The following is a 19,233-nucleotide window of genomic DNA, read 5'->3' as shown; positions in this document are numbered from 1 at the left end:
GCTAGTTTAAGAAGTGAGTGAAGCCAGTCAAATTTTATGTTTTTCAATGAATTTGAATCCATGATATAACATGTGTTTAAAGAATGTGTTTCTCTGATTGTTGGAAAAGAATTGACTAAGCAAACACACAGAAGCAATGAATGATGAACACTATCAGTGAACAACTTAATGAATCAAGTGTTCAATTGATTGGCAAAAGAATGGCATTTGAAGTTGAGTATCAAATCCATGATAAGAAGGTTGTGAGATGCCTTGGCCCAAAAAGTTAGAAATGATTATTGTTTTCAGAGGAATGGAAGTTCAGATGACAAACAAAAACAAGTGGTGGGAGAAAAAGAATGAATGACTGGTGGAGGCATGGCCACCACTTCTTGTGGTCCTCAATTCCCTCTTCTCTCTATTTTCTCATTTTCACATCTCCAACCACCCTCCCACTTCTGCCACTTTCATCCCTTTCCCACACCCCAATTCACTTCCTTCCATGCTAATTTAACAGCCCCCACCCACTGCATAATCAAATTACATAGAAGTCACTGTCACTAAATAATGACTGAAAAATCAGTCAAAATGACCACTGCTTTAATTAGTGACCAACTAAAATCAGTCAGTAATATCTTAGTAGCTGATGCATAATCACTAATTTACTGATAAAAAGATTGAAATCTGATATACTGCATAAACTTTTTTATTTTAGATAAAACTTAGATGCAACATCTATAATATTGTTGAGGTAGTCAATAAATTTTAAGTTTATTTTGCATAATACATACTTACTTTTTAAGAATATATATATATATATATATATATATATATATATATATATGTGGTTTGTTGGTGTTTAAGATTTTTCTTTAGATTAATCTGATACTACCAGTAATACTTGTAAAATCTTTTCTTCTATTTTAACTTACATTTGGTTTGACTGATAAATATTTTTATACTTGTTTCTAATGTAACTCTTGTAATATTAAGTGATAACTAACAGATCTGAATTTCATGTTCTGATCAATAAACATTGAGGATTTGATTTCGTCAGATTGGATAAATTACAGTAGGCATTATTTCAAGATTCAGTCCAGCACATTATTTTTGGGAAGCATATTAATTCTGCAACAAATATTTTTGAGATTACAAGGTACAGTTCATATAGAGAATAAAATCTCCAAGTTCATAAAAAATATGCAAGAGTGTCACTGTAACAGTCTAGAAGATTACAAGGTACACGTTTTCTGATCTCTGCTTGAACCAGTGTTATACACAGTTTAATTGAATTTACTAACTCAATTTAGAGCAACTGCAGTTGACTGCAGGGCACTAACCAAAACCGATGATAATAGAATGAAACCAATTATTGTTCATAATATCACCTTTTGAGTACAACTACTTAAGACAATGCAGGGTCATTGTCTCATCATCCAGTCCACTCAAGAATTCTAAGCAAAAAGATGGGCTATATATGAAATGGATATTGAAAAAGCTTATGATAATCTCAAAAGGAGTAGTATTCTATCAGAGATCAACATTGCAAAGCAAACACCCTACCTACTAAAGTTGATCTTCACTTGTGTAACTTCTTTCTTCAGAATCCTTAACAATGGCTAGATCCTAGTGCCAGCTTCCTTCTTATGCCCCAGCGGCAGAAAGACCCTTTAGCATCTCTTCCTAATACTTCATCTCTAAGGATTTTCTGTTTACATATTATCCCTGATGCAGTTAATGATAATCTACGAAACTCTAAGGTTGCTGGTTAAGATATCAAACGGAAAAATCAATTGACCATTTGACATCAACATTACAATTGAGGAGATGTGGCCAGGGATTATATCTCCAATGAGTTTTTTCCTCCTTTTTGCACAATAAATTCAAGTGACATTGTCATAGCCTCAGTAAAATTTACAAAATTCTCATAACATAGTACAATCTCCCACCAATGAATGCAAGAAGTTCAAAAACAGTAGTTAAAGCAGTCAGAATAGTAACTGATTGCAAAAGGAAAATGACATTAACTGGTCATTCAGTCAGATAATACTAGTCCTTCAAAGATATTCAACATACTGTAACCTTCTTACAAGCCAAATGTCAATGGCTAAAGTTTTAATAGTTTTAAGTCAGTCACTGCTGTTTTTATGCCAAAACAAATAATAGAAGCACAAGCAGCATTTACACATTTCCAACATCAAGAGGCATTTTGACTTTGGCCTTAGGTGTCTGCTAATTTTATTTATGTAGCCAGCTAAATACTTAGCTTAGCTCAAAGCATCCATCCAGGAATAAAACCGTTCACTTGTTGAGCTTGAGTTGTCCCAGTTAGCTGATCTGAGGCTTCAGGGTTGTACCTGTAGTCGGAACTGCATCAAGGGACATGCATTAAAATAGAATTCAAAATCACCCTCAGCACAAAAATACAAGAAACTGATTATATATTACCCTATCTGCAATGTTGGATTGCATTCCAAAGGCTGGAAGAAGCCTTGAGAATGAGCATTCGGAGTACCATAAGGCATACTTTGATCGCCAGCTTCCCATGTTTGCCTATACTGGTTTCTTGAATTGATTTCATCCAGCTGCCAACATAGCAGTCATGCACCAAATCATCATTAGAGGAGATTAATGTGAGTGGAAGATACAAGGTTACCACTTTCATTAAACACTTCTGAATAGAGTTTCCATATTGTAAAATATTAAAAACAAGTGCACAATCACATTATGCAACAGAACAACAACAATAATATCAATGCATAATCATTGACAAGGTTTTTATCATTTTTTGTGGAGAAATTCATTTCTGAATTCACTTCTTAGACTAATCCTAAGGATTGTTTGCTAGAACACTTTAACTTCCAAATATCCAATTCCAATCTGATTGGTCAAGATGTGAGATGGAAGGTTGTACTTCTAAATGGATTTATAGGAACGAATGTAAGCAAAATTTGCAACATAAAGTCAGATGTATATCTTCTACAAATTTATTTTGCTAGAATGAAGCAAGAGGAATGCTATTTTCCCATCATGCTTGTTGTAGGATTAACTTTATGGATAGTGTTCAATGTTACCTTCATGGTTAAAGCTCTGTTTGCTTCTACCAACATCTGTTCCTGTAAGCAAACAATAGCTTGAAAGTGTTAGCTAAAAATAAAGTTTCTTTGTTCTACAACTATGCTAACACTATATACCTTATTTTGAAGATCAGCTAACTGGTCCAGCATGAATTGAGTCTGCAAAGTAATGTTCCAGATAGAGTCAGATAATTAGCAATCAGCTTTCCATAAGGGAACATCAGACTCTTCAATTAGCTTTTCCAACCATATGAATAACATGTCCCAAATATACCTTTGTATATAGAAAATATCCTATAGAAAGATGGAGAAAAACTACACCAGGGCCAATGCAATAGCATAAGTATCATATTAATAAAATTTCTGTGTAACTTTTTGAAAAATTAACACTGATATTTTATTACCTTTGTCGACCTCACTTGCTTGAGAGATGAATCTAGTTGCCTCTCAAGCTGCTCAAGTTCTTTGGTATTTAATGGGCCCAAGTCTTCACCTAGAAGGTTTCTGCAGCATGGAACAAAGTACATGGTCTTAATGAAAACACTGCTACTGATGCAAATGGTAAACCATTTTTGAAAATTATGACAAATTTAATAATGATGACTAACTGAATGGAAGAAAGTTTTCTCAAACCTTAACCCACAAAAAAAAAATGGTAAAAGCCAAGTTATTGGTTTTTTTAGTACTAATTTGAAAGGAGTTTTACAAAATTCTTTCACATGAAATTTACCTTTGTGTCCTCTGAAGAGATTCAAATCTTCCTTTCAGCTTCAAGTACTCACGATAGCTGCTCTGCTACAAAAGCAAATGACAAATGAAGAATAACAAAGTGGCTTGCCATATTTAATGGAAAACATAATTTACATAATATATTTTTTCATATGTTGCCAATCAAAGTTCTTGCAATTAACAAGGCTTTCCTAAGTGAAAATGTTAAGAGATGTTATTTCTGTAATGTTACTACCTTCATCCTATAATTAACAACGGTAATTTAAAGTTTTTTTCACACTATTAAGAATAAAAATAACCATATTATTTAGTAAAATAATTTTACTAAAATAATCTTTTTCTTGAAAAATGCAATACTTTTTATATGTAATAAATTCATTTATTTTCTCAATAGATATTTAGAAACAAATTAAGAAAAAATTATTAATACTTTAATATTCCTTTGCTGATAAAATAAAAAACTTTAATATTCCTTTTTAATGCCTAAACTGCTGTTATTTTGGAACAAAAAGTATTAAACAAAGACTTTCATACCTCAAGCTCTTTGGCAGGTTTGCTGACTTCCACTGCACCATAGCTGCACTTTTGGTACCTTTCAAGTGTTTTGAGCATGCTGCAGATTCCAGAAAGAAAGGAAGAACAAGTAAAATTGATGAATGTGTATGAATAGCCATACAACACTACTTAATTATAGCACACTATATTATATATATTATTCATCTAAATCACTCTTACCTTTGACGTTCCAAGATGAATAAAAACAAATAAAATGGTTTCAAATTATAAAGTAAAAATCTACAATTTTCTTACTAGCTTCCTAAACTAGCACATCAAATAGTTGATAGAGGGGTTAATGAGATGCAATATAATAAGGCTGCAGAAAACACACATGCAATGGCCTGGAACAATTAGCTTGGTGTTGAAGTGAGTGGTGATTAATGGTCTATCTATATGAATCTAATGAACTAGTAAAGCACTTGTGCTATATACTACTATCTAATATATCAGGACCTTGATTTCTAGGGCAAATTTTGAAGAAAAATGCAAGTTCACACAACAATATCACTGCAAAATTTCCACTGTCTGAGATAAAAAAATGTATCTAGAATTGAGTTTAATCTGCTGATAAAAAATAAAAATAAAAAGTTTCTGTATGTTCAGCACTATTTTCCCTGTATTGATTCACTTGATCTTTAGTAGCAATACAATGAGAAGTTAGCATATCAAACTGGTCAGAACTTAGAAGAAAAAGACATGACTTCTATGAGCAACTTTACAAAAATTAGAAGATAAATAATAAAGCTCTTGTATTTTTATATAATTTACTCATTTTAATGGTCAACATACTAAAACAAGAGAGAATATACCTTCAAAGCCCTAGACATGAAGAACTATATTTACACCTTGTAGTTACAGTTAAACCCAAATTCATGCATGCACCTGCACTTCTTAATGAAAAACACATGTGTGCATGGGGTTGTGTCAAAACTTAATAAAAGCATAAATAGCATTACTTATACAACAACTTAAGTTGAGACACAGATCTGAATTCTTCAATAGCAATCAAGCAATATAATCACATTTGCTGACAAAATAGCCTTTAAAATCAGTCTGTTGTGCAGTTGTCCTTATATAATATAAATTATATAATACTATGAGAAAGAACACCTAGGTGTAAGAATTTATTTCAATAGAAAATCATTCTTAATGTCTAATTCGTCACTAGAGGACAGAGAAATCAACAAAAATTAAGAGAAGTAAAAAAAAATAACATGGTTTAATTTACTGTCATTAAATGTTCACCATAGCAAACTTTCTCCCCATACTTTACTGTCATAAATATTCAGCATAACAAACTTTCTCGCCATCCAACCTCAATGAGATAGACTCATAACCTCATATTTGTCCTATCAATTTTCAGTGCTAATAAATTCATTAGTGAAGTACTTGGCTTTTATAATAGTAAGGTATAATACAAATCTGTACGATGACACAGAAAAAAAAAAAGTATAAAAACTAATTAAAGGGGTAGAGAAGAAAGTATAATTAGTTAACATAAAAAGTGCAGAAAAGAAAATAAAAATTTTACATGGAAAATACTAAAATCACATTATATAATAAATATACATATATATATATATGGTTAGATAGATATAATAATAATAATAATGTTTCCCTTTATAAGAAAAAGAAATATCTATTAAATGCAGCAAATTCAGGGAAAAGGTTCCGTACACTGATAAACAGTAGTAAGGTGATGAAATAAAACACCCTTTATTGCTTTCCAATGTCCAACTATTTGTTTTAGAGTGAACATATAGTGTTTATTTGTTTTTGGTGCAGCACACTGGATGCTTACATTCTGTCCTTGTTTCATTGGACTTAAGATGTGTTCAAGTTGTCATAGAACTTCATTTCAGGACAATCAAGTACTGCTGCTAATACATCTTGGTCAGCAGCTCACATACATAGATATAACCAAACTTTTTTAAGGAAAAACAAACAAAACAAACAAAATCAGCTTAATATGAAAAAACACAGATCTATGCCTTCTTAGTTTGTAGAAAGAGTCCAAGCAGGAAAAGAAATCACATTCAATTAAGAAGAAACCCCTCAAAGCATGAGGGGTAAGAGAAAACATAAAAGGAAAGGTAAACCATCCATCTACAAAATCCACCAAAAAAATTTCCGTACAGGAAAACAAAACATCACTTATTTCTCAGATCATGAACTACATCACCAGATCTCACAACCTTGCATTCAAAAGACCAAACCAAAGTTCAAAGATTGATTAATTCCTCCAACACCAGCCTCATTGGAAAGAGATAAAAAAAAGTAGGAAAGAGAAACATGAAAGTTCTTCTCAGGCCAGTAGAACTCACAGAATCAGCAAACTCACACACTAAGAATAAGATTCAAGCAGTTATGATGGAATATAAAAAAACAAGGAAAAGTAAATAAGAAAATACTAATTATCTCAAACATAAACAATCTAGTATAGATATTTGCACATACAAACATAAATTTGAGATAAGAATGAGTGCAAAAACGCAGAAACACATACCTTGAACTGCTGCAAAATTCATAAAGCTTGCCACGGGTGGAAAAGATGATAAGGGCAACCTCAGCATCACAGAGAACAGAAAGCTCATAGGCTTTCTTGAGAAGGCCATTTCTCCTCTTTGCAAACGTTACCTGCCTGTTTATCTTGTTCTCTATCCTTTTGAGTTCCACTCTTCCCCTCCCCATATTTTTCCCACTTAATTGTTATCAATATTAATACTATTGTTGTGTTATTCTATTCCCCACTCTTATTCAAAATTTACCCTTTTCTTATTTATTGGTTTATTTCTTCTTTCATACGTACAGTTTCTATTTTTTTCCACCCCTTCCTTCTCTTAGGTACCTGTTGAACCTTCTTTTCTGGGTCAGTACCCAAGTGCAGCCAAATTTGTGAAAAACAAGAGAGTTCTGAAGTTCAAAACTTGGAACCCTAGAGAGAGGAAAAATTAAGAGAGAGAGAAAGATAAGAAAGCAAACAACACCACTATAGTTGTAAGTGTTTATCTCTCTTTACAAAGCATTTTCATCCTCAAATGTTCTCTTTTTTCTTTTCTCTTTTATCTTCTTCCAATCTCCACCATAAAATGGAGTGCAGCTTAGGGTTGGTCTCAGTTTCCTGTTTCATACAAGTTTCTTTTTATCGTGCTTTACTCGGTTAAGCTATTTTTGGCAAAAACAATTCTCTCAGTCGTGCCTGCTTCGCGTCACCAACACGCGCTGTTTGCCTCCGCCATGTTCGGAACTCGCGTGTGCCTCACGGGCGCGTTGCGACAGCTGTCGTAGGTGTGTGTTGTTATTAAGAAAAAATCTGTAATTTTTTCATTGTATTAACTTAAGTAGAGCAGAGCAAGAACGTCGTCAGATACCTTAAAGTGGACCCTCCACGTGTCAATTTATCACTGGCCTCCGTTTTCTAGCATGCAAAACGGAAATTTAGTGTAAGATATAATAATAATAGTAATATTTAGATAGATTATTATATTGTATATTAATATTTATCCACTATTAAAAAAATTGGGAATTTTTTTATAAATAATTCGTAAAATTTTATAAACATTATCAAAAAATCTGTAGAAAATTCAAATTGTGTAAATTTTTATAGATATTTTTTAAAAAAAGTTCTAATAATGTAATGCATGTTTGGTTTCAATTGATTAAATCAAAAGGCAGATTTATGATTCTTGTTGAAATTGTAATTATTTTAAATAGCTTATTTTTAACATTCTTTTCAAACATCAAACTAAACACACAATAATAGTTTTTGCGAAGTTACTTTTTGTTTTTAATTTAAGAATACATCAACAGATAATTTATTTTCAAAATATATACAAATTTATTGAATTTTAAAATAAATCTCTAAATGGAATATGTTGAAAGATTTATTATAATTAGTTTTAAAAATTTATAAACAAAACCCTGTTTAATAAATATTACTCATTTTGTACCAAAAAATATCATTAATTTTTTGTTAAAAATATAAGAACGAGTTAAAAAATATAAGTGAAGAATAATATTTTTTTCATATTAGCTACTTATTTTATCTATACTTTTTTATCTTGCAATTTAATGAAAATGAGAATTTCTCCCTTAACTAGTACTTGACTTCATCAAAATATTTGTCTCTTCACCGTGAGATATATGTTACTTTAATAAAAACAAAAACTATATTTAGAGGTGAATTTAAAAATCGTTTAATAATAATTTATTTCTTCTAATTTCTTTTTACTTTCGAGTTTGAAATGTGTATGGAACACATTAAAATATATTCTCAATTTTAATTCAAACATGATCTGAATTATTTTTTGGGTTAAATTTGATTTTTTTAGTTTTCTTTTATTTATATTATTCAAATGCACTTTAATAATTACATTCAAAAGTAATTTTTTAATCACTATTTTATCGATCTTTCAACTTTATTAACGATTCATTTCTGCTAAAATGTTAATTATTTTATACGTAAAACTAATTTGATAAAGTTATAGAAAAAAAACTTTAATTTTATTAAAATCACAATTGATAAAGTATGTTTAATTATAAATCACTTTCTTTCAAAATCAATTTTAACTAAAATTAATTATCATCGTCTAAAATCAAATTTGTATCCAAGCACACTTATCCTAAGATGGAATGAAAGTTAAGAAAATTTCTAGTAAATAAATTAAGGTTGGAATGTAACATTATTATTTACAATTATGTGTGATATTAGTTATTTTGACACACTTCTCTTTTTTATTTTCTATTACTCTCTTATTATAGTAAACTTTCAACATAAATTGTTGCGAGTATCAACGTTTACCTCATTGATGAAAACATAAATATTTATCAAGTTGGTACAAGGAAAATTGATGTAAAGATTTGTTATGTCATTTCTAGGTATATCACTGTCTTATCATAGCAAACTTTTTCAACGTGATGGATTACTGTGTATCAATAGCATATCTTTTTATTTTAATAAAACTCATGTTAGACCACATGTATTATCACATTAAAAATAGCATAAAATTAAAAAAAAAAGAAAATGACGGACTAGACTAAATACATACGAAAATAAAAATTAAGAAACTCTCATAAATAGCCTAAGGACGTACATTGAGAGTTTAAATAAAAATAAAATAAAGATAATAACGCAAACAAAAAAAACTTTCTCTAATATGTAGCTCTTTAAAAGATAATAATGAAAAAGAACAATTGAAATCCCAAAAAATCAATCACATGGATCCTCGTTTGCATTCGACAATGATAATAAAATCCTATGATATTGTTGAACGTCACTACCATTATTTTTTCTTGGGTTGACCAGTTTTTGAGGTCATCTTATTGGCTCTGACTTCAGCTTTAAAAGAACGTCTTGGTCTCTTGGAGGTTTGAACTAATTCATCATCTTCACTTAATGGATTCTTCTAAGAAAATACCAACTAGGTAGATTCAACTGTATTTGCTGGCAAGATGGTCGGGCATGACTCTTTATCCTCTTGTTCATCACCTAAAAGAAATTCAAAACAATTTTATAAGACTAAATCTTAAGAAACGGATTTAGAAATTGCATATTTGAGATGAGATGAGAATACCCATCTAAAAGACCAAAATTTTTAAGAGGCAAGGAGTTCCTTTTTTTCGTAGCAAATCATCATATTCATAGACGTCTTTCAAAGATAGCATATTAGCAAAAATATCATCATGATATCATGAACCCGCCCATACATCTTCAATAGGTTTCTTAAACTTTTGACCTACAAGAGATATGTTCTCTACCTGGATAACAACAATTTCAACAAGGGTATCAAGATCAATAGCATTACTAACGAGTACATAATATATTTGTACCTCTATAATGGAATTCTATTTCTCTGTGACATCATTAGTTTCTTTGGTTCGGACAATCACAAGTTTATATTGTACAACAACAGGTTTTGACAAAATGAGTAGGCAATTTGGTCATGTTATTGAGGTTATTAGGATGTCGTGTTCATTTATAAATATCATGCCCCTATCATTTTGCATGAAGAGCAAAATGGAGGCAACTTCTCAAATTCAATATCAGCAATAAAATAAAAACCATGTCTTTCCACCAAAATTTGATTAGGTAAAACAGATAGCATATTATATCAACTAGCTCTCTAGCAAAAAAACCTCTAGATTTATTCATGGTGTACCAATGTCTCTCGCTATAAAGAAAAATGCTTTTGGTTGCCAATATTTCATAGGAAGACCATGGATTTTGACCTAACATTGAGGTTTGATGAGTGTCATGGAAGATGACATAGAGTCTTTAGTCCAAGCAAAGACTCTCGAGATACACAAATTAAGATTCCAAGATCCCCTACTAGGAGTATTCTCACGTCTTCAAGGGAAGAAAAAGCCAATTCATAAAATTCTTTTCCCAAAGGAATAACTCTCTAAGATCCTAGAGATTTCCAAGCAAAATCAAGTTGTTTTGCACACGTCCATATGAGTAAGAGATTTGTCACCTTTGAATAGTATTACTCTTCCATGAAGGTGATTTCTACAATCTTCAAGATCTACAAGATACACATCTTCATCAATCTGAACAGATATCAAATCTCTCTTGATGTAAGGAGAAGACAATTGTGAAAGAGGATATCACGTGCATTATTTAAGGCTTGTGCAAAAGTCTTCTTTTGATGTGAGCTGAATTTAGAGTTGTTCATTTTAGATGATGACACTTTACTTATGATTGAGATTTTAGAAATAATATGGTGAGAACCCTAAGAATATTTCCATTGGACACGAACTTAACCAAGTGGTTAAGTAAGTGTGAAGGTTCACTTCACAAGGGCAAAGAGAAAAATGACAATTATATGATGATTGATGATGAAAGGCGAAAATTAATTGAACATGAAAAGGAACATAAAGAATATAATATTGAAGGAGACACAAAGAATATAAAATTTTGAATTGACAGTGGAAGCAAATAAGAACATAAACACATAAAGATAAATGGAGTAATGGAAAATGGAAGAAGAGGTGGAATAGAGAAAGCTTATGGAGATGGCAAAGAGGAGAACACGCCACTTGGAATGTGGATTTCCTAGGATAAGTGTGGAAGGTCGCCACTTGAAGAGCCTCACTCTCACAAGATAAGACCTAAGCAGAGAGCTCACAAATCTCTCACAAATTGTGTAGAGTTTCCTTTCTTCTATAAATTTCAACATGAAAATAAATAGATTAAGGCACCCTATTTATAGGAATGGGAGCCTTGGTGGGAAAGAAGGGCAAGGGTAGGGTGGTAAATGTGTGAGGGACCGCCTTTAGGGTTTGACTAAGTTAAAACCGCATCCTAAGCTTGTTCTTTTAGAAACTAGGTCAAATTTCCTTCAAAAGGGGCTAGAAACAAGCTAAAATGATAACTACAATATGTTGTTTTTATAAATATGCGAGGAATCGATATTTAAGAAGCATCTTCAAAATTTTATATGCGAGAAATCGATATAAATGATTTTTATACGGACATCAATATCAATCAAAGGACACAATATTGTCATGTTAATCAAAATACAAAAGAGTGAGAAAAATGAACTGCAGTCCTAGATACCCTGGCTAACCCTTCAGCCGCTATAAGAAACAAGAATGAAGCTAACAGATCACCTTGCCTCAGCCCTTTCTTTGGAATAAATTCCTTAGTAGGACTCCCGTTTACAAGAATTGACATCGACGCTAATTCCAAGCAAGCTTTAATCCAAGAAATCCACTTTACACAAAAGCCAAGCCTTCCTAGCATATAATATATAAAATCCCACCTCAGAGAGTCATATGCCTTCTCATAATCCACCTTAAAAAACACACAACTTTTCTTCTTCCTCTTCAACTCTTCTAAGGTTTCATTGGCTACCATAATATTATTCAATAACCTGCTTCCTTGAAGAAAGGCAGATTTCCTAACGTCAATAACTTTACTGATCATTTTTTTTAACCTGATAGCCAAAATCTTCGAAATTGTTTTATACACACACCCTACCAACGATATCGGTCTATAATAATTAAGTTGTTGCGGATTATCATTCTTAGGAATCAAACAGATGAAAAAAGCATTTGAACCCCTAGGCCACTTACCATTGACCATAAAATGGTAAGTGGCCTAGGGGTTGTTTTTAAATGATTTTCGCAAAGATTGAAGCTAAAGTGAAAAGTTATGAAGAATCAATCAATTGAAAATTTTGTTCAACCAAAAGAAAATTGTTTTTAAGTTTGATTTCAGAAAATCAACCAGTTGTTTTCACGAAACATATGGTTGTTTATACCAGCATATTTGAAAAACAATATTAAAATAGTTTAATGAGTGTAGGGATAGAGAGATTCACACAAGATGTTTAAACTGGTTCACTCTTAACCAAGAGCTACATTCAGTCCTCAACTAACCACTGAAAATTCACTATGTAATCGATTACAAAACACACACCAAAAGTGATGATCTTGAACCCCTCAAGAACACACACCACTCTTTGGCAAACCAACACAGTTTCCAGAACAACCTTCTGATACTACACTAGGGATGGCAAAGCGGGGCGGGCCATACGGGCTGGCTCACGGCCCGCAGGTAAAAAACGCGGGGTGGGCTAACCTTTTCAACCCGCTAACCCGCATTAGCCCGCCTTGCATTAGCCCGCAGTCCGCACGGGCCAGCAGCGGGGCGAGGCGGGCTGGCCCGCTAACCCACAAGAAAAAAAAATGTCATTGTTTTAATGTGTGCAGATGACAGAGAAGATTATAATTATGAAAAAATGAATGAAAGTTCTTCTAAGGCGACATCCAATGTTATTGAAATGGAAGAATGTCAATAATGTTTATGTTTAATGTTTTTTAATTAATGTTTATGTTTAATGTTTTGGAATTAGGTATGTTTAATGTTTTGGAAGTGGAAGAATAGTGATATTTGATATTTATCTTAATGTTTAATTTTTTGATGTTTGACTATGTTTGAAAAGGAAGAAAAAAAAATTGGATTTGATAGTAACAAATATATAGGTTTAATTTGACAATTTTTTAAGAACAAAATGTAAAAAAAAATAATATTTAATTTAAAAAAAAAAAAAATCGCGGGCCAGCTCTTATGCGGGGCGGGTCGGGAATTCTAATCTGCAATAACTTTGCGGGGCGGGCCAAGTGCGGGGCAGGCCAATGCGGGGTGAGCTAGCCCGCTTTGCCACCCCTAAACTACACAACACTCCAATACAGAAATACAATGTTCAAGGAAGAAGGGAATAAAATACACCTAGGTAACTCAAAGCTTAAAATTCAGAAGTACAAAACTCAATCGTATTCCACACACTTAAGATGATCCAAAGCTTTTGATATCTTGAAAATTGTTTTGATTAATCTTTCTTACTTAGTTAATGCAAATGAGTGTATAACAACCTTTTTATAGTCCAATCAAATGGTCAAATCAGTTAAATCAAAAACTAAAAGATGTTGGAATCATTTAAAAGAGATTAAAACCACTTAACAGAATTTTGTTAAGGTTTTCACAAAAATAACCAGTTGATTTATCGAAACAACCGGTTGAATCTGTTTGACAACAAAGCCAAAACAAAGCTAAGATTTTCCAAGCCATTTTAAAAACTACTAAGTGTCAAACAACATGTTGAATCGATATTTCAACTGGTTGAAATTTCACACCCTTTTAGAAATCCCATCTATTAAAAAAGGTAAAGATTCAATTAACCTTGGATCATCTTAAGGAGTGAATTAACAAGTTTCAAACAACTAAACAACACACACATTAACAGGGTCTTCAAGCTTTCCACTTAAATATGAAGACATCAAAGCACCATTTTCAACAAAAGAGACACTAGAGAGGAACCCTCAATCACTTCTTTTTTTCCCACAAATATTTTTCAGGATGAAAGCAACATGGAAGAAGAGCAAGTACCACCTCCTAGGAGAACACTTGGAGATTATGCCATGCTTCAGGGGCCAAGGCATTTTTCTAGTATTGAAATACCTGCTACCACCAGGGTCTTGGAGATGAACCCTTTTTCCTTAGTCTCATTAGTACCCATCAATTTATAGCAATGGATCATGAGGATCGATATACACATTTGGCTACATTTTATGAATTGGTGGGAACAATAGGCTTTCAATCAGGTGATATTGAAAAAAATTATACATTTTTTTTCTTTTTCATTGGTAGGGAAGGCTAAAGAATTACTCAAATCATTTCCAAATCAGAGTCTCACTAGCTGGAAGGATGTAGAGGAAAAATTTCTACAAAGATGTTTTCCAATCTCTCGCTACATCAAAACAAAGTATGAAATCTCTATGTTCAGACAATGAGTAGATGAACCTTTTTGTGAGACATGAGAGAGATTCAAAATGATGTTGGAAAAATGCCCAAATCATGGGTTTGAAGATATTGCTCAACTGAGCATATTTCTTAATGGTCTCATATCTGACACTAAGATGCTCCTAGATGTTGCAACTGATGACACAATAATGGTTGTTGATGTAGAACAAGCGACAAAGATTATTTATGCATTGACATCAACTCATTATCAAGCCCAACATGATAGACAAGGTATTCAAAAGAAAGGGTTGTTAGTGTTGAATACTTCAGATGCACTTTTGGTTCAGAATAAAATTCTAACACAATAGATTAAGACATTAACTACACAAATGGCTAAATTGTCTCAACAATTACAAGTCGTGCAATTATCTCAGAGTCAGATTAAAATTTATTTTTATTTTATTTTATATTTTTAAAAACTAATTCTTACATTAAATTATTTTCAAGATTTTATTTTATAAATATATTTATATAAAAAGTTCTTTTATTACTTTAATTATAAAGCATTTACAAGTTCGCTTAATTTTAGCTTTTTGTTTCTCTCAATCTAAACCTTTTTAAATTTCATTTTAGATTTTTTAGATGATTCTCCAAAGAGAGCTTATACTTCTAAATTCTAAATTCCTAGTGTAGATTGGATAATTAAATTTGAACTAGCTAAAGTTGGGGAAAATATGTTTGATTCCAATTTATAGATTTCTTAATACTATTAACTAACTATAAATTACTTTATATATAATGATTAATTGTTATAAAAATCAACAATTTATCATACTTAGTAATTTATAATTTAATATTATAAAAATAAATTATCAGAGTATTCTAAATTATTTTCAGAGACCACATGTATTTTTATTTAGTTTGAATCGGATAAGATCATAATAAATGATTGAATTATCTAAGATATTAATGCATTTTAGTTAAAGTCCTATAATTTTGGTCCAATTTTGCATTCAACTTTATCAAACACGCATTATGCAAATTTGGCTAATACAATCAGCATTGATTCGCATTAAGTATTATTTATGTCCATGATAAAAGATTAACCAGTCAGCACAAAATCAAATTTTTACTCTTATAAAATTTACTAATTTACAATGAATAAAATTAGTTAAATTAAACCACCTTGTATAATATACTAGTGACTGTGAATAGCAAGATTGATTTAGACAAAGTAAGATAATCTTAAAATTTTGTTCATTCTCACCTATATAACGATAACATTACAAGAAAATTATGAAATAAAAACTAATTTTAGAAACTAAAAATAATTAGTTGTTATAGTAACTAAATTAGAGACCATTTTAGAAACTAAAAAAATTGTTTCTAAATTAGTTTCTATTATTGTTAAATAATTTCTAAATTGATATCTAATTAACAATCAAGGTTTTAACTACTAAATATTTAGATTCTAAAGTGGTTGGAAGTTAAAATCTTGGTAGGTAATTAGATATTAATTTAAAAACAAGTTTATAAATTTTATTAATAATAAAAACTAGTCCAGATACCAATAATTTTTTAGTTTCTAAAATAATATTTAATTTAGTCAATATATTAACTAATTATTTTTTATTTCGATTGACATCAAAATATGATTAGTCTAATTGATTTGCTTGGTATAAGTAAGGGTTTCACAAGTAGCCATTTGAGAATTTATTTTTGAAACCTAAACCTCTTACCCTATGGAGAAATGTGGAATTTGGAAGTGATGAGAAGCCAAAAATGAAAGGTGACTTAGGTTAATTTGGTTGCAAAAAGACCTAAAGTCAAATGAGAAGATTAATTGCAAAGAGCTAGCAATGGGTGATTCCATCACCCACTTGTATTTAATGCCAAAGGTGGTAAGTGATGTTAGAATTGGTAGGGTCCCAAATTCCAAAAAGAGAAAAAGAAGAAGAGTATATTTTATCACATTAAAATCCACCTATATCCAACTAACTTTCTTAAATGTGCTGCATATTTTGTGCTCTCTCAAATATGCTTATCCCTTCTTTTAATTATCTTTCTTTTCTTTTTCTACTAAAGAAATTCTATATTGTCAACACTTAGGTTCAAAAAAGGAAAGTGAGAGTTTTTTTATATATACACACTCTCATGTCCATATTTAGGAATTTGCATGTATCATCACTTCGTCACCTTTTTTTAAACAAAAAATTGTTACTTTCTTTAACTATATATATATATATATATATATATTCAATAATGTAAATATTTTTCAAATTTTTGAGTAATTAGTATTTTAGTTGTATAAATTGAAATAATAATATTTTTTATATTTTAAATTACTTAATTATATTTGATAATTAGAATTTAATAGGTTATAAGCGTTCATTATTTGAACTTTATATTTTTTTTATACTTTATCATTCAAATAAGAATGCGTTACAAAAATTATAGTCTTTTAAATTAGTTTTTTATTTTAATTAAAAAATAGGTAGGTGTAACTGTTAGATTTATCTAATTACCTATGTAATAGATGTATTTAAGAATGACTCACAATGTTTTTTTCTAACAATTTTAAAACTGTTGTCAATTCAGTCTTTGTAGTAAAAAATATTTTAGATATCAGTTAAAATTGTAATATTATATATATATATAATATTAAAAATATTATATATAATATAGTAAAAATAATATATATATATATTAAGACAAGACTTATACATACAAAGTTTAATCGTAATATACATCAGAAATGTATATATAATTAGAAATGACAGGCCGACATATGATGTCAATTGTGATAAAATCATTGTTGTTTAAAGAACCTACAATGATGATGCTTGGAGAATGAATAGTTTTCGTTTCCTTTTTATATTTTATTAATAATGCAAGTATATAAATTGATTTTAATTATTAATTACTAATGATTTGAGATATGTGGGTGGTTTCTTGAGAAGAGTCATACAATAATGAGATTAGTTAGGGATATCACAAGTAATTTTCACTGAAGTCAACATTGAAAATAATTCTAACTACAATTATAATAGGTGGACTATAATTTTATGACTAAAACATTACACTTAGCCATGAACATATGGTGCAAAATATATTTGCTTACCAAACAATTGGTAATTTATGTTTAGGTTTAAAATTTTATATTTTCTAATGAATTAATAAGTGGAGCGTCCATGAATCCATACACATGATGTTCATCGTTAGCCTACTGTGGTGGTTCCATATTTACAACAACTCATTTTGAGTAAATGGTAATATTATTATATTTGTTGTCTTTTTATATTTAATTTAAATACAATCTATTATATCTTTTTATTAAATTTATGCTGACTAAGAGGAGCTTGAACGACAACCAACTGCTTGGAAGGTTGTAGAGAGAACGAAGAAATTGAAGATTGGACAATGGGTCAATGACAAAACTCACGACCTTGCGGTATGTATAAAATTTAAGTTATAATTTAATTTTTACTATATGTTTTCTTCGCAATAATCAATTTGACTTCATTTTTAAGAGAAATATAAGAAACACTGAGAAGAAGCCCAACAACAACAAATGCTTGAAAGTTCATCTTCGCAAAACTCTCATGTTGCCTCTATTGATGACAATGAAATATACATTGATGTTGTTGGAGGTGGAAATAAAAAAGGGAATGTCTATAGACTTGGTGTATTGAGCAAAAGGTTTAATAGTTCAACAAGTGCTCACTTTGCCACAAGACAAGCTCCAATAGTCCATCAAATAGAAGAAATGCGTGAGAGTATTCAAAAGTTAAATGAGGAACTTATGACAAAACGTGTCAAGGAGCGGACACTTGAAGAAAAGATGGAGGTATTGATGAAAACTCATGAAGAGCAAAGTGAACCCATGCACAAATAAAAGGAGCAGATGCGCAAACAAAATTAGCAGATGCAACTCATCATACAACACATTCAATTGAATAATATCATATCAGACTCTTCAGATCCCACTACCAGTGAACATCATAAAGAAAAACACATTAGAGATGATAGTTCAAAAGAAGATTAGTTGTATGTTGAATTATATAATAAATTTGACTTTTTAAACTTGTTTTCAACAGTTTTCGTTGTGTAATATGATTTACTTTTAATTTGTGTACAACTCTTTCTTAAACTATGTATTGAAGTTCATTCATATTTAGCTTGATTGAATTTTGAGTATCTATAAACAGGTTTGAATTTTTTTTTATAAATAGGTCAAAATACCATTTTAAATAAGTATTAATAATACATATAAAAATTAGTCACCGAAATTAATTTGGTGGCTATATCTACAAAGATGTTGTTTAGCGACCGAAACAAAATCGGTTGTTGTAATTAAAAAAATATTTAGCCACTAAAATCAATTTCGTTATTATAAGGGTTTCCATTTAGTCACCGAATTAGCCACTACAAGCTTTTTTTAATTAATTATTTTAATCCATTAGTGACTGAAAACGGTGGTCTCTATCAACTTTTATTTCAGCCACCGATTTAGCCACTGATTTTTTTTATCAAAATTTTGTCGCTAATTCTATCCCTGAATTCTAGTGATGAAGCTCTCTGTGACGGAATAACAACCGAAATTTAAGTTGCAAATTTGCAACTTATTTATAATTTGATCGTTGA

General features: G+C 30.6%; 1 protein-coding gene and 1 pseudogene across 2 annotated transcripts; both read right to left on the bottom strand.

The window, feature by feature from the left end:
* Positions 1–1,980: 1,980 nt before the first annotated feature.
* On the bottom strand, positions 1,981–7,505 carry LOC137837027 (agamous-like MADS-box protein MADS2). Of its 2 annotated transcripts, none has more exons than XM_068645845.1 (8): positions 6,850–7,505; positions 4,320–4,398; positions 3,787–3,848; positions 3,461–3,560; positions 3,174–3,215; positions 3,054–3,095; positions 2,428–2,564; positions 1,981–2,348 (listed from the first exon to the last, which is right to left on the bottom strand). In XM_068645845.1, the coding sequence occupies exons 1-8, from the start codon at positions 7,032–7,034 to the stop codon at positions 2,252–2,254; spliced, it is 744 nt and encodes a 247-aa protein (XP_068501946.1). In that variant the 5' UTR covers positions 7,035–7,505; the 3' UTR covers positions 1,981–2,251. The 2 variants fall into 2 exon arrangements, with proteins under 2 accessions (XP_068501946.1, XP_068501945.1); XM_068645844.1 differs by having other exon boundaries at positions 3,787–3,851; positions 6,850–7,458.
* Positions 7,506–14,604: 7,099 nt separating this feature from the next.
* On the bottom strand, positions 14,605–14,710 carry LOC137838951 (small nucleolar RNA R71; annotated as a pseudogene).
* Between the last annotated feature and the right edge of the window lie 4,523 nt (positions 14,711–19,233).

The sequence above is a fragment of the Phaseolus vulgaris genome, chromosome 4 (genome assembly GCF_051622355.1).
Source record: "Phaseolus vulgaris cultivar YP4 chromosome 4, ASM5162235v1, whole genome shotgun sequence".
In the NCBI taxonomy this organism is placed as follows: domain Eukaryota; kingdom Viridiplantae; phylum Streptophyta; class Magnoliopsida; order Fabales; family Fabaceae; genus Phaseolus; species Phaseolus vulgaris.
The sequence above is the reverse complement of the archived record's forward strand: the minus strand, read 5'-3'. Positions and strand labels throughout refer to the sequence as shown.

Bases quoted from the DNA above. Each gene is read 5' to 3' on its own strand.
- LOC137837027 (XM_068645844.1), bottom strand. From the start codon at position 7,034: ATGGGGAGGGGAAGAGTGGAACTCAAAAGGATAGAGAACAAGATAAAC. The intron at 3,852-4,319 runs GTATGAAAGTCT...TTGCTTTTGTAG, and splicing joins AACCTGCCAAAGAGCTTGAG to CAGAGCAGCTATCGTGAGTA. The intron at 3,561-3,786 runs GTAAATTTCATG...TCCATGCTGCAG, and splicing joins TCTCTTCAGAGGACACAAAG to AAACCTTCTAGGTGAAGACT.